Genomic DNA, 21,432 nt, shown 5'->3' with positions numbered 1-21,432 from the left:
GCTCCAAGCTTGATCTTCAATGGATTTTCTCTCAAGGATGAATAGTATTTTTGCACTTACTCCCCTCAAAATCTGATTATCATCCATAATGGAACTTTTACTTTATGGTAGTTTAGTGGATTACTCCCAAATTAACCAATTTACCCCTCAATAATTGCTTTTCCGGACAGGACTAGCGTGGGAGCGCATGACCAGCGCACATCCCGCACATATCGAGTTTCTTTCTGTCCAAATCACTGAACTAGCACGGGAGCGCATGACCCGCGCTAGTGGGGTTTTCTCTTGTTAAGATGTTGCTGCTCAACTTTTCGTCATTTGACTTCATTTTTCACTTGATTACCATCATAAATCCTCATTTGTTTATTGAACTCCTGTGAGACATTAAAGTCATGATTAGAGTTAATTTTTGCATTATTTGAACATTTACAATAGTAAACTATCCTTAAGTTGAGCTAAAACATAGGCTATATTAAACAATTTAGCCTATTATCAACACCCCACACTTAGCTTATTGCTAGTCCTCGAGCAATCCACTATATTCTTTTTAGAGAATTCTTCACTCAACCATTTCCCCTCACGCATTACACCTAGAACATTGTACATACTTAACACCTAGCAGTGAACAATCCTAGCCTTAAAGTTGTCTCTCAAGTGCTATGCAATATTCAAACTTCCTCAACTTACTCTTCACAGAAGTCAAGATTTGCTTTTCTGTCACAAGTCATATGCCCTCACCATCATGCCAACAAGAAATATTTGGTAATTACTCCGCACATTCAAGTCATATACTTATAATAATCAATTAAAACACTCACTCTCACAATAGAAGTCACATGCATGCAATGGGTACTATAAGCTTGCCCGTAATATAAATCTCTACTAATTTAGGCTAGCTCGACTCAAAATTAATTAGGACTTTTTCATGGTTGTAATGTGGGCTAAGGGATAGGTATGATGCATTTAGGAAAGGTGACTAACCCCCCTAAGCACTTTAACACATCATAATTTGCGATCATTATTCTTTTTCAACCCAATTATTTTTATTCACAAACAATATATCACCAAATAATCCCTTCTTATTTAAGCACTATATTAATTCATACCCTCTAACTGGAATAAAACACAATGTACTTATTCATTCAATTTCCGCTAGTGGTGTACATGTTACATAACAAGTGCACTTTCTAATCTTTTCATGGTTTTCACTCAAAAGCCACCCCACACTTAATTTCTTCTTAACTCTTTTAGCAATCTTCTAACAATTAAAGTGCTTTAAGAAGAAAAAAGTTTCAAACAAGATCAATTAAGAACAAAAGGGTATAGGCTTGTAATGTGGTTGCCAAAGAAAAGTCTATAGGCTCAAAAGGGTTAACTAGGGATAAATTTTATTTGTGATTAGCAATTAAGCTCAAAAAGGTCAAAGAAAGCCTAAGATCATTTTTATAAATCGAGCATCACCTAGTATTTCGCTTTAATTCACATACCAGGCAAGTTCTAGACACAAATACAATGCATGGACTGTATAATTTTCACCACTCATAGCATATGACTCATTCGAATTAGCTAATCAAGACTCTCCATAATGAGCAGCAATTCAGTGATAAATATACAATTTAAGGCACTTTTACTGAGATTCGACAATTAGGACTAGTCGTAGCACTCTAGGGTCTAATGTGTTCAGGTGTGTCAACGATATGAGTTCTCTTCTATAGCTTGCATCCCTTTATTTAATATACAAATCAAAAAAATGAAAACAGAAATTTAAAACTACCTATGCCCGGTTCAAAATAAACCCTTGGAAATGAACCGTGGCTTAAAGAAAAATCAAGGGGGATTTGTTATACTACCTAAAAATAAAAAATAAAAACAAAAATCTTTTTGTTGTTTTCTATAAGCTCAGTCCCTCAAGACTCCTATATAAAAGAATCCGTCATCGGGCCGCGCCAATATAACTACTAAAAAATGTTTAAGAACAAACAACAATTACTCCAACAATACTAAATCACCAAAACATTTAAAAACAAAAGTGAAATAGTCACGCAATCCCAAAACATTATATATTGTACCACACCACCAAAACATTCCAACAATCCAAAACAATTGAAACAACCTAAAAATCCATAATAATTACTACCATCCAAAATATTTAAGAACAATTAAACATATGTTTAAGGGAATCCTCCACCCCATACTTAAAGCGAGACATGTCCCCATGTATTTCATTATAAACAAGAGATGAAGCAAAGATACTTCCCCGAGGAGTCAGTCCTGGTCGGAGACAGAACCGGTATCCATATTGCATGCCCGACCAATTGCACGAAGCCAACCCAAGAGCTGGCTTTCCGTTTTCTTCTGCTGATCTTGCATTTCATCAACACGTCTCCCCAGATCTGTCACTGATGTTTTAATTTCAGTGATTTCCTGCTCCATGCGGTCTATCCTTTGTCCCCGACTGGCCCTAGACGGTCCTGCTGCATCAAAAGCTTGTGGTTGTGCAGGTGGTGCATCTTCTCCCATCTCCACATCATCAGCTCCTTCTTGTTGGTCCTCTCCTTCCTCATCGTCACTATCATCAGAATCAGGAGCAACCAATTCAGTTGGATGTACAACTTCCTTTCCTTTGGTGACCATTTTAGCCGTGAAAGGATTGACTTTATCTAGTCGTCCATCTGCAGCAATATTGTTTGGTACATTGGCTCGAAGGCACAGTAGGGTGACAAGAGATGGGTAATACAACCCGTAGCGTTGAACTCTAACCCTCTGGAACATTTCTTTATGTATCAACAATGGCACATCAAACCATCCCCTATTCATGAAACACCATATTAAGCAAGCTCGAGGGATGTTTACTTCAGACAAATTCTTGGAAGGCAAGAGATGGCTGTTGATGAAGTACAACCAACATTTGGCCTCGAACTTTAGGGCATTAGCGTAGAACTTGTTCCCATATTTATACCATTGGATATCTGCATCCGGGCGACAAATTATGTCAGTGAACGTGGACCATGGTATTAGCTTGCTGTTATATGCCTGGAACATATCCATGTAATCTTCCTCCACTGGGGGTTGCCTGTACTCATCCCGAATTGTTTCTATAGATGCATTGACTTGTCGCTTTCGGACTGTAACATTGTAGTTATCATGTTCCGGAAGGTTGGTATAATATTCCCTCGCTAGCATTACATTCGCCGCGATTGGATCCTCGAAGAATATGTCAAGCCCACGCCTCCTCAACTCGTTTGCTATGTTGGGACAATTAATAGCCAAAGCATTTGCATCCATTGCTTGTTCATGCACTATTGTTTTCTCCTCCTTTTTGTTAAATCTGTCATGTGCCTTGGCTGACACAAACTTTTGACTGTTGAATGGCCTAGTATCAACTGATTTTCTGGGCCGTCCATCAACATTTGCTGTAGCTGGGCGTTTGGATGAGGAACTTGATGTTGGGTATTTACGAGGGGCCATGGTACCTGCAAGTAGTTTAGATTTAGCCTTATTCAATTGGGTGACCAAACCGGGCTACTTAGACTTCACCACATAGCTGGTCACATCACTTCCTCCAAAGAGGCATTTTTTCAAACACATTGTGAGCATGTTGAGTTTCAAGCTTTTTCCAATCCTATGTCACAATTTATTCACCATCAACCAACACAATTACTACTTTACACCACCATACTCCTAATTTTTCACTTCCTCAACCCAACCAAACATCAAACATATGTTTAAATTTTCTATAAATGCTACATTCTAATGTTAAATAAGAAAAAAATTAAGAAACTACCCTAAAAATATACAATCTTGACAACCACATAATAATATTACATAATAAAACTAAACAAGGAAAAAAATGAAGACATTATACTAAATATATGCAAAGAAATTGAAAATCGAACAAAAAATAGAAAATTAAAACTATGTTCACCATAAAAACGAAATTAATCTGAAAATAAAAAAAATTAACTAATAAGAAGAAGATGAAGAAGACATACCTTAGAGGAGATGGGGTATGGGGTGAATGAAGAGGTAGGGAGATTTGATGAAGAACAAGAAGAAAAAGATTAGGGTTTTGTTGGGAGAGTTGGAAAGAAGAAGAGGTGGGGAGTGTTTTCAGATTGATTTAGTAGAATGGGGGTTTTTAGGTTGTGGGGGGGAGGTATTATTAAGTTAAAGAAGTAAAAAAAAAATTTAAAACGAAGTTACCTGTGACTAGGGCGGGTCGTGCGCTCCCGCGCTAGTCATTTTTTTCTGAGGTAGACTAAAACCCGATTAGCGCTGGTTATGTGCTCCCGCACTAATCACTGAACGTTTCTCTTGTTTTTTTAACATATAGCCTCTCAATAAGGCCAAGTTATAAATTCTCATTTACAAACTATATTTACAATATAGTTGTGGGTTGCCTCCCACACAGCGCCTGATTTAATGTCGCGGCACGACGCCATATTGCATTATACATCAATTAAATCTACTGAGGTTTTGTGACGTTGAATGTCACCACCCCAATAGTGTTTAATTCGTTGCCCATTTACCAAGAAAGTGCATGTTGAACTCATGTCTCTCAATTCCACGACTCCATGAGGTTTCACGCTAACCACAACAAAAGGGCCAGACCAACGAGATTTAAGCTTTTCTGGAAAAAGCTTCAACCTCGAATTGAACAATAGAACTTCTTGCCCTGGCTCGAACTCTCTATGATTAATGTGCTTATCATGCTACTTCTTAGTCTTCTCTTTATAAAGCTTGGCATTCTCATATGCATGTACGCGAAATTCATCGAGCTCATCAAGTTGTAGTAACCTTTTCTTTCCTGCTAATTCTTCATCCATGTTCAGCTTCTTTATTGCCCAATATGCCTTATGCTCAAGTTCTACAGGCAAGTGACATGCCTTACCATACACCAATTTATATGGAGAGGCACCTATGGGAGTTTTGTACGATGTTTTGTATGCCCACAATGCACCATCTAACTTCCCAACCCAATCTTTTCTATTGGTACTCACTGTTTTCTCTAGGATTTGCTTAATCTCTCTGTTTGAAACCTCTACCTGACCACTTGTCTGAGGGTGATAGGCAGTAGAGACCTTATGCTTGACCCCATATTTTGAAAGAACATTGTTCAAATGTTTATTACAGAAATGCGTTCCTCCATCACTGATTAAAACTCTAGGAGTTCCGAAATGTGTGAAGATATGCTTCTTGACAAAACTCACCACCACCTTTGCGTCATTGGAAGGAAGAGCAATGGCTTCCACCCACTTAGAAACATAATCAACCACCACCAATATATACCTTTGACCATTTGAGGAGGGAAAATGTCCCATGAAGTCAATTCCCCAAATATCGAAAAGCTCCACCACCAGAATATTCTGTAGTGGCATTTCATGCTTCTTAGTGATTATCCCGATTCTCTGGCACCTGTCACACAATTTAACAAATGTATGTGCATCTTTAAATAATTTGGGCCAATAAAAACCTGATTGTAGCACTTTCTGAGCAGTCCGGTCTCCTCCGTGATGACCTCCATATGGTGAGGCGTGACAACTATGAAGGATGGCGCTCATCTCTTCCTCAGGAATACATCTCCTGACCAACTGGTCTGTACAAAGCCTATATAAGAAGGGCTCATCCCACATATATAATCTCATATCATGCAAGAACCTTCTTCTTTTGTCTAGTGTTAATTCTGGCGGAGTCACTCCACTTGCAATGAAGTTCACATAATCAGCATACCACGTGGTCATGCTTGCGGTGACTGCCAATAGCTGCTCATCTGGGAATGTTTCTTTGATTGCACCCCCTTCAGTGACATGATTCCGATTCTCTAATCTTGACAAGTGATCAACCACTTGATTTTCTATTCCTTTTCGGTCTCGGATTTCTAGATCAAACTCTTGCAGCAATAGAACCCACCTGATCAATCTTGGTTTGACATCATTTTTCTCGAACAAGTACCTGATGGCTGAGTGATCCGTGTAGACGATGACTTTGGTCCCCACAAGATATTACCTGAATTTGTCAAACGCCCACACTACTGTAAGCAACTCCTTTTCAGTGACTGTATAGTTCATGTGAGCTGGATTTAGAATCTTGCTTGCATAACAAATGGAATGGAAGATCTTAGCTCTCCTCTGTCCCAAAACAGCCCCAATAGCCAAGTTGCTAGCATCACATTTCAATTCAAAGGGATGCTTCCAATCAGGAGCAATGATGATAGGTGCAGTTACAAGCTTTCCTTTCATCTCCTCGAATGCCTTCAGATAGGCATCATCAAATTTGAAAACTGCATCCTTCTCAAGCAACCTGCATAAAGGAGAAGAAATTTTCGAGAAATCTTTAATAAACCGACGATAAAAACCTGCATGCCCTAAGAAACTTCGGATGCCTTTGACAGATATTGGTGGAGGCAATTTTTCAATCGCTTCCACCTTTGCCTTGTCCACCTGCAAACCGTCCTTGGAAACTTTGTGTCCTAAAACAATTCCTTCCCGCATCATGAAGTGGCACTTTTCCCAGTTCAGCACCAGATTAGTTTTTTCACACCTTGCAAGTACTTTATCAAGGTTCATTAAACAATTATCGAAAGAACATCCAAAAACAGAAAAGTCATCCATGAAAACTTCCACAAACCTCTCAACCATATCAGTAAATATGGCCATCATACACCTTTGAAAAGTCACAGGTGCATTACAAAGACCGAAGGGCATTCTTTTGAACACATACTTGCCATAAGGACACGTAAAAGTGGTCTTTTCTTGGTCCTCTGGGGCTATAGTGATTTGATTATACCCCGAGTAACCATCCAGGAAGCAGTAGTACTCCTGGCCAGCCAATCTATCAAGCATTTGGTCAATGAATGGGAGGGGAAAGTGGTCTTTCCGGGTAGCATTGTTCAATTTTCTATAGTCAACACAAATTCTCCACCCTGTCACAGTTCTTGTTGGGATCAAATCATTATTTTCATTTACTACCACAGTCATCCCTCATTTCTTGGGGACACATTGCACTGGACTTACCCATTTACTGTCAGAGATAGGGAATACTATGCCTGCATCAAGCCATTTGATCACCTCTTTTCTTTCCACCTCTTTCATGTTGGGATTTAGGCGGCGTTGTTGTTCTATGCTTGGCTTGTGTCCTTTATCCATGAGTATTTTGTGCATGCAGAAAGCAGGACTAATACATTTGATGTCGAACATTGTCCACCCAATTGCTTTCTTATGCTCTCGCAATACTCTCAGTAATTTTTCTTCCTGCAATTTAGATAAATCAAAGGAAATAATAACAGGTAATGTATCAGAACTACACAAGTAAGCATAAAGAAGGTGAGAAGGTAAAGGCTTCAGTTCCAATTTTGGAGCTTCTTCAATTGATGGTTTCGGAGGTGGGCCATCTGGCCTGTTCAAAGGTTCAAAAGGAATTAATCCTTTCAGGTATTCACAAGATGCATTCAAAATATGCTTCATTTCTTCTACCTCGTCATCAATCTCCAGACTATCAAACAATACAATTGCCTTCTCTAAAGAATCCTTCAAGTACACACTTGGGGCTATGAGTTTCTCATCCATCTCCATGACCGAGATCATAGACAATTCTTCATAATGGCGAGGAAGTTGCATAGCTTTATATACATTAAAAACAGCTTCCTCGTTGTCCACTCTCATGATATTTTACCTTCCCTGACTTTAATTATAGCATCACCTGTGGCCAAGAGACGTCTTCTTAAAATAATAGGAACTTTTTCATCGGCTTCAAAATCTAAGATGATAAAATCAGCTGGAAAAATAAATTTCCCAATTTTCAACAGTACATCTTCAATCACTCCTTCCGGGTAGGCTATGGACCTGTCTGCAAGCTGCAGCATAACAGTTGTGGGTTTTGGATCTCCCAAACCCAATTGCTTGTACAAGGACAACGACATCAAATTTATACTTGCTCCCAAGTCAAAAAGTGCATGTCCTACATCAATATTGCCAATTCTCACTGGTATAGTAAAACTTCCTGGATCCTTAAGCTTTTGAGGAAGCTTATTTTGAACCCTTGAAGTGCACTCCTCAGTAAGTGCAACTATTTCAAATTATGTCAATCTCCTTTTGTTCGCCACAATATCTTTCAAGTATTTGGCATACTTTGGAATGCCCCGAATCGCATCTACCAACGGAATGTTCAATTGAATTTGATTCAACATAGTGAGAAATTTGTTGAACATGCAATCATCATTCTTTTTCTGCAGCCTTTGTGGAAATGGTGGTGGTGGTCTTGGAATGTTTACAGGTGCTGGAATTGTATCATCTTTCTTTTCCTATTGTGCTTCTTTGGGAATTAATTCACCTTCAGGTATTTGCTTGTTCTTTTTCTTTGATGGAACTTCTTCTAACTCCCTTCCGGTTCTAAGTGTAATTGCACTCACTTGAGGATTTTTTTTCTGTATCACCTGGAAGAGCCCCTGCAGGTCTAGTATTTTGATTTGCAGCCAGTTGTCCCATTTGCCTTTCAAGATTTCTAAAGTCCGTTCTGAGTTGCTGATTGTCTTGCAACAATTTTTTCAACAAATCATTTTTACTTTCTTCTGCTTGTTGTGGCAGCCTTTGAGGTTGATTAAAATTTCCTTGGGGTCTAAATTGATTTTGATTGGGTTGATTCCCACCCCAAGAGAAATTAGGATGATTCCTCCAATTTGGGTTGTAAGTGTTCCCATATTGGGCTTGTTGGTTCATCGGCCCTCTGTTTTGTTGCCCCACATAATAAATAGATTCAGGATTCGTTTGGCACATGTCACTTGTGTGATTATCGCCACACATTTCACAACAAATCGACATTTGTTGAACATGTTGCATTTGTTGTGTTTGGTTCATTGTCATTCTATTCATTTGATTCGCCAATTTTGCTATATCTGCTCTCATGGCGGAAAAGTCATCAAGTTCAAGTACCCCTGCTGCTTTTTGTTTCATTGCTCTCCTTGGTTCTCCCTCACCTTGCCAATTATGATCATTGGCAGTGAAGTTGTTTAGCAAAAGTTGTATTTCACTATATGGCCTCGTCATGCAACTACCTCCACAAGCTGAATCAAGATTCATTTTTTGAAGTCTTATCTAATCCATCAACAAAAGTATGGCCCAATACCTCATCAGTTTGACAATTATGTGGGCAGTCTCGAAGTAATTTCTTGTATCTTTCCCAAGCTTGGCGAAGAGTTTCACCATCCCGTTGTTGAAACCCAAGAATCTGACTCCGCAAAGACTTTGTCTTTTTAGTGGGGAAAAACTTGATTAAGAATTTCTTTGCTAAATCATCCCAAGTATGGATTGAATTAGCAGGCTCTTTCTGCAACTATTCTTTAGCTTCCCCCAGCAATGAAAATGGAAACAAGGTCAGCCTGACATAGTCCTTGGAAACATTTGGATAGTTGTAAGTATCAGTGATTTCCAAAAAATTCTGAATGTGCCTTTGCGGGTCTTCATGAGATAGACCTACATATTTCCCGGTGGACTGAATCAGTTGTACCATATACTGTTTAAGCTCAAAGTGACCAGTGATATCAGGCTTCACAATAGCTTGAGTCATATTAGCAAGATTTGGCCTTGCAGCTTCTATCACCGGACGCCCTCCATTACCTGCCATCACTGTTGGATGTGGTTGAACTAAGATGTCCAACGCTCTTTCTGTTTTGTATTTAGCTTCCAACTCTTTCCTTGCCTTATGAAGTGTCCTTTCAATTTCAGGATAAAGAGGGAAGAGATTGCTTGTGCTTCTACTCCTACGCATTTAAGAGAAGAGCCTGCGTGACACAAACAAAGTGAACTGAAAATTAATGCTTAAACCAATAGCTGATAAAGGCTTAACTCAGTCAAGTAGCTAATTTCAATTCCTCGGCAACGGCGCCAAAAACTTGTTGCGACCAAAACACTCACGCAAGTGTACGCGATCGACAAGTAATATAGTAGTAAGTAAAGTATCGTTTCCACGAGGAATTATAATCAACTTCTTGACTGATATTAACTTAAATAATTATCAATTTATGCTATATTATTACATAATATTTAAAGAACCAATTTACAACTTACTTAATGATTGCATAATAATTCAACACAAAATTACTACACCAATTTCACAATATGTTTATAACAATTTGGATAAATATATTCCCGGGTCATGGACTTGCTAGAAATTATGCTACTATTTTAGCTTAAAATGGATTTATTGAATTATCCGGGTTATTGATTATAGGGTTAATAATATTCATAAGAATCTTTCGAGTTCTTATGCATCTATTCAAGTTAAACTAATACCTATATGTCTATGGTATTAATATTAGCAAGAATGCATTTACAACTCCTATTTTTCAACCAAACAAGGCAATTAAGTATATGTCTATCTTAATTGCGAATTCTTCACCCGATGCCCGAGATTCAAAACTTGTTCTATTTGATTCTATATGAAACCAAGAATTTTATTTGTCAAGTTTTATTCAAGATTCGTAAATAATATTTCACTGTTAGCTACGCATTAAAATAATTAGAAGCAGAATCAAATAAACAACCCATAACAATAAATTCAATATCTTCAATCTAAGCTTCAAATAACATAATTATCTAACATCCATGACCCAAGAATACTAGAGTTTTTAGCTACTCATAATCATACAAAAATTCAACAATAAAAGTTTTAAACATAATATTAACAAGCAACAAGAAGAAAGTTTGAAAGAACTCTTTAAACTCTTGATCCAAAATGATGTTTGTCCTTCTCTTTCTTAGCTCCAAGCTTGATCTTCAATGGCTTTTCTCTCAAGGATGAATAGTATTTTTGCACTTACTCCCCTCAAAATCTGATTATCATCCATAATGGAACTTTTACTTTATGGTAGTTTAGTGGATTACTCCCAAATTGACCAATTTACCCCTCAATAATTGCTTTTCCGGACAGGACTAGTGCGGGAGTGCATGACCAGCGCACATCCTGTGCATATCGAGTTTATTTCTGTCCAAATCACTGAACTAGCATGGGAGCGCATGACCAGCACATGACTCGCGCTAGTGGGGTTTTCTCTTGTTAAGATGTTGCTGCTCAACTTTTTGTCATTTGACTCCATTTTTTACTTGATTACCATCATAAATCCTCATTTGTTTATTGAATTCCTGTGAGACATTAAAGTCATGATTAGAGCCAATTTTTGCATTATTTGAACATTTACAATAGTAAACCATCCTTAAGTTGAGCTAAAACATAGGCTATATTAAACAATTTAGCCTATTATCATGTGGTAAGTAGTAGTTGGTGGGTACTGAATTGGTTGATGATGTTGTTGTTGTGGAGTTGGTATTGGCAATGGATTGATATTTTGGGGTGGAGTTGTGTATTGATTTGGTGCGGTAGTTTATGGCTGTTGGTTTTGTGTGTTTTGATGCGGTGTTGGGTTCTTTGTGTTCTATTGGTAGATATCAGGGACATTGAGGGTGAGTGACAAATTTTCCAAATTGCGGACCTGCTCAAGTTCTCCTTGCAGTTCTAGTATCTTTTGTTCTAGTCTCAAAACCAGGCCATTCGGGGCCGGAGTACTACGACCGTTGGAAGTCTCTGTGTTCTCACTGTTTTCCTTTCGTATTCCACTTAAGTCATCCATCTTTGCTTTACCTCTACTTTTTGTGTTGCTTAGAGGAGGAGGAGGTGAAGGGCCTCTAGATCTGGTATGATATGCTGATGAGACCAGTATGGATGAACCAACCTAAGGGGATGGGAATAATAATAATAAATAAATAAACAAAAAAAAGGTAGCAAGTTAGTGAAGATTCTGAAATGTTTGTAGTATTTAAACACATATTGCGAAATATAAACTCGTATCCTAATTTGAGAGCCTCGTTGTGTCCGAGGTAGTCCTAGTGACAAATAAATTTGGAGAACTTCAAATTCCAATAAATGCTTTATTTCATAATATAGAAATAGATGAATCCAAAAATGACACTAACATAATAATAAAACAAGTCACTATTAGCACTTGGCCTTATTACATTTTAAGAAAAGCAAGTAAATCTAATCTATTTGGTCCCAGAAGGACCTTCCCCAGATTCGATCTTCTGTACTCCATCAAACAGATCTCCCAGCTTGCACAGTCCCAGCAGCAAGTAGGCTCGGGCCAGATGTCCTCCCTCAGCTCCCTCAGCATTCTAGTAGTTTTCGATCCTTTTTATGACTTTGCCCTCCAGCTCCATTATTCCTCGCTCCATATATTCTACTCTTCTGTTCAAGGTTACTGCCATCTCTTTCCATTCCTCAATCAACCTCATGTTCCTCTCATGTATTTTCCGATGCTCATTCTCAGAGTCGTGGACCCTCTTGCGTAGCCTGTTGTATTTGACTTGGGCCTCAGCTTCCTCATCTATGATTCTGTTCCCTCGACTAGTCTCCGGTGTCACCATTTCTTTCAGATTGTCCTCCAACCATGCTGGGTAGAGAGGCTCTCACCCCGTATGATATCTGTCTGGCTTAACAGTGCTTTTCTCCACAATGATTTTGTAGTGCCACATGCGCTGAGCTTGGCACTTGTAAGGTATGTCATCGTCCTGGAAATCCGCCCTGAAATGACTCATCTTGACAACCCTTGGTACAACCTTCTTTCTTCCTGCTTGCCTCATAACTCGCATAGGGACATATGGATATATCCCTCTCAACCCGATCAACACCAAGTGTGGAGCATCCCTGGACCTGATAATAAACTCGTTTGTTGGGAACCATTCAAACATCCACTGCACCTGTCCCTCGGTCAGATTATCGAAGAATTCTACCCATTCGCTGGCACTCTCCGGCTAAGCAAATTTGTCTGGAATGTAGGTCATCTGCTTAGGGTGATGGAAGGCAATGTGGTCGCTCCAAGCCCTTCGTGGAAATTCTTGACGGTAGCTACCCTTTTGGATATGCTCCAACAACCATAATTGCAGCAATAAATTACAACCTTCGAACTACTTGACCCCTCTTTGATAGCGCTCCAGGGCCCTGTAGATGTCATCTATGATCATGGGGACTATGGTATATGTCTTTCTATTAATCCCTTCCATCAAAGTTTTGGCGACCATAGCCAACCTAGTGTGAATTCTTCCCTTTTTCATTGGGAACACTATCAGCCCTAGAAAGCACACAATGAACATGAACACTCTGCGGTGGATGTGACCCAGTGAAGTGAGGACGATCTCATCATGGTAAGTGCGGAAAGACTTGTTTTGGCCATACCTCTCGTACAGATATTCGAAAGGTATGTAGGAGTCATCTAAGCACACTAGGTCGACATTCTTTTTCAGCCCCATCATCTTCAAAAATCCTCTGTTCGTACGATTTTCTGGCACCAAAAGCCCAGGACTATCCTAAGCCAACCCTGCAAGTCCTCCTATGTCCTCTAGAAGCGATGTCATCTCTATGTCACCGAAACGGAACACAGCTCTTTCACTATCCTAGAATAGGGTGGCAGCCTCGATCAATTTGTTGTTTTGTTCAATATCTAGCAAGGAAGGCAAGTTACCCAGATACTTTTTCACATGCTTCTTGTCACTTGAGGAAAGATCATCCCACCAATCTAACAACAATGGAGGGATGTTGCTAACCATACCGAATCTGGGGACCTCGTGCCTCAATTTCTGCAAAACAAAAGGGTTAGACCTTACCCCCACCAGTCTCGACTATTTATACATTTATGATCAACATATCGGCATTTAATTCTCCAAATTAATGCACAAAACGTGGTTGCATTCATTGGGATTATGGAAAACCCGATGGACTTTGGATAAGGCTTATCTTAAATGATCATTATGTGGACAACATAACTAATCTGACTAGGTTTGACCATGATGCATGCACAATTTAAACAAAGTAAGGTTTTTATGGGGTTTTAGATTGGTACCCTCAAGTGGACAACTTGAGGGGGAAGGCACGGAACTATCGACTACATCACTGATCAACTGGTTTTACCGCAAATAAGCCTTTCCAAATTTAAGGGTAATAAATAGGAAGAGCGCAACCACTCATTAAAGTGTTGCTATAGGATTTGATACGCATGAGTGGAATATGATGCGGCGCATGATTTATGCAGCAATTAATAACATGTATTCAAGTATTTTCACATAAGAAAATAAATACAGTATATAAATAATTAAAAAGACAGTTACAGGAAAAAGAAAACAAAGAGACAAGTCAGTTTCAAGGAAATAAAGAAATCGTAAATGCTTAAAAATAGGCAGTTAAATTCAGATAAGAGAAAAGGGTACGGGATAAGCATACTTGGACTAATTTGTAAAAGACAAGTTCGTGATGGTAAGAGCCTAAAATATCCCCAGCAGAGTTGTCACGCTGTCGCGCCCCCTTTTTCCCTCCCTTTTTTCGGGGAAGAAGTCCGGGTTTCGACATTCACGAGGTGTAATGACTCGTTTCCTTTTGGGAATTGGGTATTTGAAGAGTCGTCACCTAACAGATTATGGTGTGTTAGGGCACCTAGAGCGATTAACTCTTGGGTTGGTTTGCATTACCAGAGATTAGGGTAAGGGCTCGAAATAACCTCGAGGGGAGGGTGTTAGACACCCCTCTTGGTCCAAAACTGTGGGTCCCGGCCAAACTTATATTCACAAATTAGTCCATATAAACAATTGAATCAAACAAGTTGCAAGTAAAGCACGTGGGATAACTCAAGTAGTAAGATAAAGGTTTGAACAAGTTGTAAAACAAAGATTTAATAAGAAATGATTAGGTAAAGGGGGGTCCTAGGTTGGTTATCCTATAGGATCACCCTACGCAATGTCCGGTAAACACTCCTCAACTGTGGGGCTACACGTGACATTAACGCGTAGTCATCATATCACATGTCTACCCTTCCCATCCCCTTATTGGTCATGCAAAGCGAGTGTTTGGTCAACGATTCCTATTACGTGCTGCTACACGTCCCTTCTTAATGATCCTGGAGGGAGTTAGGACCTCTACCTATAGGTGGTTCTAGACATACCCCTAAGGTTTTAAAAGGCAAAAATTCTAAGGCAACAGTCAAAAGCATTTAGGACTTTCACACATAATGGAAAAAATTAAGAGGCTCAGAGTTTCCTCCTCAAATAAACATATAAGCAGCACGACTCAAGCACAGTTAGGGTCTTTTATTAAACAATGTCCTAAAGCAGGATATCTAAGTAAATATGCATAAACAGACAACCCTTTTCCTTTTAGACTCAGAAGTTACACCTTAGTAGTTTCCTAGGGACTCTTTTAAAAGCCTGTTAGGATCAGAAACGTTAAGCGATAGAGATAGTTTTAGAGAAATGCAATTTTTGAAAACTCCCTAAAGGCTTGCCTATATGCAGAATATTGGTGTCTATATTAATGTAGAAACAAACAGATTCTGAAGTAGACTCCTTTGATACCTATAGGCATGATATCTAATGTGATTGAGGCAGTTTGAAAGAACTTGTTTCAGAAAACGCTTAATACTTAATAAAACCAATTCATAAATAAACTAGGTGTGATTAAGTCGATTTATTAGACTAAATTAAACTATTAGACATAATTGCAAGTAGAGCTCCATATAGGCATGATATCTAGGCGAATTACTGATTTTAATCGAGTTGTAGCATAATAACATACAGAAATACTCGTTATAACTGAATCGGAATTAAGTCTTATAGGCATAGTGTCTTTTATTGAACTAATTTAAGACATGATTGTTTGGAACCAATATGCATGGTTTCTAAACATGACGGAATGTAAAACCTTATAGACATGGTTTCTACAAACTTAAACATGAAGTCCTATGGACATGATTTCTATTGGGTAAAGTAATCAAATTCAAACGAGTAAAACCTATGAGCATATTTTCTATTGAGTAGAGCAGACAGACTTTGAAAGTAAGGTCCTAAGAGCAGGATTTCTACCTGTATTACACCATAAAGTATACATCTACCCATCCCCTTTTACTAAACACCCCCATATCTGTTTACAAATTATTACATGCCAATGAATGAACTACATAAGTAAAATAGAAAATTAAGAAGCTGTTTTATAGGGAGCCTGCAATTAGGCCCAAGTTTCCCAAAGCTTCCAATGGCCGCATACACCTTAGTTCCATAGACAAATCAGAGTCTAGGTGCATCAAAGCTCCCTAAGAATCTCAAGGATCCTGGACAGTGCTTACACCTAGACTTAGTAACCAAAGATTGAACAAGTGTAGTGTGGAAAGGCCAGCCTTAGTATGCCAGAGTTCAGAGGGTTCTCAAAGGATCCCAAGGTAGCACACATACTAGAGGGGGCAGAACTTATTGACTAAGAGTAGAGTGAGAAGTGATGGACACAAGTTGAAAAAGTTTTAGTAAGATTGTACTTAACAAGAGTCCCTTTTGAAAGTAATTCAGTAAAGCAACCAAGATTGTTTGAAAAAGATATTGGAGTAGTTAACAAAGTTCAAACACCTTAGTATAGGATCATACATAGCTAGTTCACAGAACCAAGTGAATTCAGTAGTCACACACAAGGGTCAAGGGGTTTGGGACACATAGAACATTTGGCTGCAAACACATAACCCAGCAAAGGTCTTAGGACTGGTTTGGACATGCTCAAAAATAGCTGACACTGGCATAGTCACAGAACCAGTCATGAAGAACAAAAACACATAGATGAGTGATAGGGATTTGGGGATCCATGGGATATAGGAAGGTAAGTACACAACAAAATAAGAGGTTATTGGTAAGACATGATCAGAAGCACACATAAGGGGTATTTACTAACCTAAGGGAAGGGGAAGACATAATAACATGCTGATAATGTAAATCTTAACTACAAATTTCACAACAGAACCACAAATAGAAGCAAATCAGAAATAAGAGAAACTGAAACAATGGGAGAAGCATGTTGTTGTTGGAACTTTGAATTGAAACTAGGACATACCAGTGAAGATGAGAGTAAGCAGAATGAAAGAACAAGAGAGCACAAATGGTTAGCCTTGGCTTGCAGCTGGCTAATAGTAGCAAATAGCACAAGAGAGAGACCAAAGATTTTTTAGTATAAGAGAGAGTTTTTGAAACCAAGTGTTTGTGTCTGTGTCAATGAAAGAATAGAGTACTTATAGTTTTGAAAATAGGCAGAAAATAAGGTAACAAGCAAAGGTTTAGCATAATTATGTAAGTAATCACAATTATAATCCAATTAATACAAGTACTCCCTTTAATCAAGGAGTCACAGCTTAAATAGATACCAACAGGGATAATCAAGGAAAGAAAATTAGTTGAGAAAGACTGATTTTACCATATAAGGGGGAGTAAAAGTATAAAGCATATGATTGAGTCTAAGTACAGAATATACCAATTAAAGAAAGGATTCAGTAAGAATGAAGTACCACAACAAATAAGGAAATGGAATCAGTCAATTTAAACAGACGAGGTAAAATTTTAGGGTTTTAGAAGAAAACCTTTCAATCAACCATCAAATAAGGAAATCAGAATCAAATCAAGAGAGGGTTATGATTCTATACTTCAACATATAAATAAAGAAGGACAAACAGACGAAGCGAACAGGCAAGGTCATCAATATTGACAGAAAGAGGCAAGAGATGAACAAATCAAGATGAATACAATCACACAAAGGTGATAAAAGTAGGCTAAAGACTCAGTAAAAAAAACCATTCGAAGCATGGTAACCACAGAAACTTAACAAGAGTCGAGTAGTCATGATAACCCACAGAACCAAACAAAGAAGATCTAAAAAATTGGGGCTATTAACAGAGGCGAGTTGAAAAAGCAGTAAGAACATAGAATCAGTCAAGATATGCGAGGAAAGAGGTTTAAATTTAAAGAAAAATCAGTTTAAACAAGTGTAGAAGAAACTTCGAGAAACCCTAACTTTAAAAAAAGTAAAAATGGCTTAAAGTTGAAGATTTTTCCAGAGAGGTTTGAGAATAGTGTAAAACATAGAAAGAAACAGACTTAAATCGTTAAAAAGAGCATGGATCTGAGAGATACAAACGAAAGTTAGGGTTTCTACTATAAACTTCAAGATCGTAACAAATATGGTGTGATTTTGCCCAAAATCACACCAGAGAAGCCATGAACAACCAAAATAGAATCCCTAAATACATATCGGCATGGCCCAGGGCCCTTGAAGGCCTCAGAGATGATAAGCAAGGCGATGGAGGGACCATTGGAGGCTTGGGGTTAAAAGGTGGTCGCCGGAGATGACCGGAGAGGGAGGCGGTGGTTGAAGAAGGCTAGGGTTAGGTTGAGAGAAGAGAGGAATGAGAGAGTTTGAAGGTGGCGGAATCTCAAAAATGAGATAGGGTTAGGGGTCGTTTGGAATTAAAAAAAGTAAGAAGTGATGTGGGGCATTAATCTGGGAGATCAATGGCTCGGATTTGATCGGGTAAATGGGTTCTGGGTTTGGATAGGAGTTTATAGGGTCGCTGTCGGGTTAATTGGGTAGGAAATTGGGTTAGGATTGGGTTCAATTTGGCTAAAATTGAAAGCCAAATCTGGCTATAAATTAAATAGCCAATGTTCCCTATTTTAATTTATAATAAATAATAAATAGATTTCTAAAAATAATTTTTCTATACAAAAATGATTTAAAATATTTAATCATCATTTAAAAATATAGGGGCCAATTTTACGCATATAAAATATAATTATGCATTTAAATAGGCTAACATTGCAATTATATGCAATTTAGCTTAAAAAATACCAAATATAATTATAAAATGCATGAAAAATATATTAGTCATATTTTGGCATAAGTATAGAAATTAAATGAATAAATCATCATAATAATAATCTTGGAAATAATTATTGGGGATTTTGGGAATAAAAGGGGATAAAATAAATCAATTTAAACTGTTAAATTAGGGTAAAAATTATGAAAACCTTGTGCATGCTTATATATGTATATATATACTATTTTGAAGGTATTTATGCATATTTAAAATATATAGGGAAAAATTGGGTATCAACAAGCCCCATGATTCAAGCCTCATATTCCGCCATGTTGTTGGTGCATGGAAACCAAAGCTTCGCAGATACAGGGTAGTGTTGACCTGTTTCTGATACCAAAACCGCTCCAATGCCCGCTCCTTTGAAGTTTGCCGCTCCATCAAAGAACATCCTCCAACCGTCGTAAGCTTCGGTAATGCCCTCTCCTACGAATGATACTTCTTCATCGGGAAAATACATTTTTAAGGGTTCGTATTCCCCTCCCACGGGATTTTCAGCAAGATGGCCTGCCACTGCTTGTCTTTTAACTACCTTCTGAGTTACATAGATGATATCGAACTCACTTAACAGTATCTGCCACTTGGCTAACTTCCCGTCGGCATGGGTTTCTGAAATATGTACTTCAGAGGGTTCATCCTGGATATGAGGTATGTGGTATAGGCACAGAAGTAATGCATCAATTTTTGAGCCATCTAGGTCAAAGCACAGCAAGTGCATTCCAACAGAGAGTATCATGCTTTGTAAGGTGTGAACTTCTTACTCAAGTAGTATATGGCTTGCTCCTTTCTCCCTGTCTCGTCATGTTGTCCCAAAACACATCTGAAAGTTCCATCTAATACATATAGATAGAGTAGCAAAGGTTTCCCAGGTTCTGGCGGGACTAGGACTGGCGGTGTGGACAAGTATTCCTTGATTTTGTCTAAAGCCTTCTGACAATCTTCGATCTAACTTGTTTTAGCATCTTTCCTCAGCATTTTGAAGATGGGTTCACATATAACTGTAGATTGTGCTATGAAGTGACTGATATAGTTGAGACGTCCCAGGAAGCTCATCACGTCCTTCTTGTTCTTTGGTAGTGGTAACTCTTGAATATCCTTAACTTTGGACGGGTCCAACTCGATCCCTCGACAGCTTATGATGAATCCCAACAGCTTTCTTGCGGGAACCCCAAATGCACATTTTGCAGGATTCAATTTTAGGTTGTACCTCCTTAGCCTGTCAAAGAACTTTCTCAAATCCGCTATGTGATATGCGGCCCTCTTGGATTTGATAATGATGTCATCAACATACACCTCTATTTCTTTGTGTATCATATCATGGAAGATGGTTGTCATGGCTCTCATGTATGTAGCCCAGTGTTCTTTAGACCAAATGGCATCATCTTATAGCAGTACACCCCCCATTGTGTAATGAAAGTTATTTTCTCTACGTCTTATTCATCCATCCAAATCTGGTGATAACCTGTGAAGAAATCTACAGAGGATTGGAGCTCATTCTTGGTGCAATTGTCGATCAGGATGTGTATATTTGGAAGTGGAAAGTCATCCTTGAGACTTGCTCTATTAAGTCTCGATAGTCAACCCATACTGTGACTTTCCCATCTTTTTTTCGGAACTGGTACAATGTTGGCTAGCTAGATTGGGTACTCGACTACCCTGAGGACTTTGGCCTTGATTTGCTTAGTGACTTCCTCCTTGATTTTCAGGCTCATATCTGGTTTGAACTTTCTGAGTTTCTGCTTCACCGGCAGACACATTGGATTGGTAGGCAACTTGTGAGCCACTATGGATGTGCTTAGACTGGTCATGTCATCATATGACCATGTAAAGATATCCTCATATTCCCTCAAGAAATGAATGTACTCCTTCTTCTCTATCGGTGATAAGTGAATGCTTATACGAGTCTCCTTGACGGTTTCGGCGTCTCCCAAATTTACTACTTCGATTTTGTCCAGGTTGGACTTAGGCTTATTCTCAAAGTTCTCCACCTCTCCGACAATTTCCTCAAGTATTTCATCTTCTTCCTATGAGTCACTATCCTTATGTTGTGTTGTCTCATTACATGCCACAGTATTAGGAAAAGTAATAATAACGCCAGGAACTCGGCGGGCCTGGGATGGTGTGGCAGTCCAATCCTTGAGAACGGATCCTTTCTCTACGGTCTGAATGGTGTGGCACTGGTTGCTCAAGAGGGTAATAAGTACCACGCCATGGAGGCGGCTAATCATCATACTCTTGCCATGTATACTGGTATCCGAGCCCGAAGGTTGTACCATGACGTTTCAGCTGTATAGGTTTAGTAATGCCTTGGAGATTCTTTCCAAGCCCTTTGCCAAGTTCATACCTAGACCATGCTAGTATACTTTCTATTTTGTTACTCCACCATTTGTCTTTCTCAATGGCATTGACATGTTCGATGTGGTGATAAGTTTCCCCTCCTAGCCTTCTTATGTTCCTGATAACCAGGATGGTTTGACTGATGTAAATGGGTTTACTCCCATCTCCGTGAATGATCACATTTTGATGGTTCCATTCGAACTTCACAGCCTGGTGTAGTATGGAAGCCACAGCCCCAGCGGCATGTATCAAAGGTCGACCCAACAGAAGGTTGTATGTAGCTGATATGTCAAGCACTTGGAATTCAACGTCGAACCAAGTTAGCCCCATTTGCAGCCAAAGATTAATCTCCCCAATTGTGGCCCTTTGAGACCCATCAAAGGCTT

At 38.8% G+C, this 21,432-nt stretch overlaps 1 protein-coding gene across 1 annotated transcript; it reads right to left on the bottom strand.

Annotated features, from left to right (window-relative positions):
- Window positions 1-7,654: 7,654 nt before the first annotated feature.
- On the bottom strand, window positions 7,655-9,071 carry LOC138868230 (uncharacterized). The gene is made up of 2 exons (XM_070145759.1): window positions 8,429-9,071; window positions 7,655-8,061 (listed from the first exon to the last, which is right to left on the bottom strand). The coding sequence occupies exons 1-2, from the start codon at window positions 9,069-9,071 to the stop codon at window positions 7,655-7,657; spliced, it is 1,050 nt and encodes a 349-aa protein (XP_070001860.1).
- Window positions 9,072-21,432: the final 12,361 nt, after the last annotated feature.

The sequence above is a fragment of the Nicotiana sylvestris genome, chromosome 5 (assembly GCF_000393655.2).
Source record: "Nicotiana sylvestris chromosome 5, ASM39365v2, whole genome shotgun sequence".
Lineage (NCBI taxonomy): Eukaryota > Viridiplantae > Streptophyta > Magnoliopsida > Solanales > Solanaceae > Nicotiana > Nicotiana sylvestris.
This window is presented reverse-complemented; position numbering and strand designations above follow the sequence as displayed.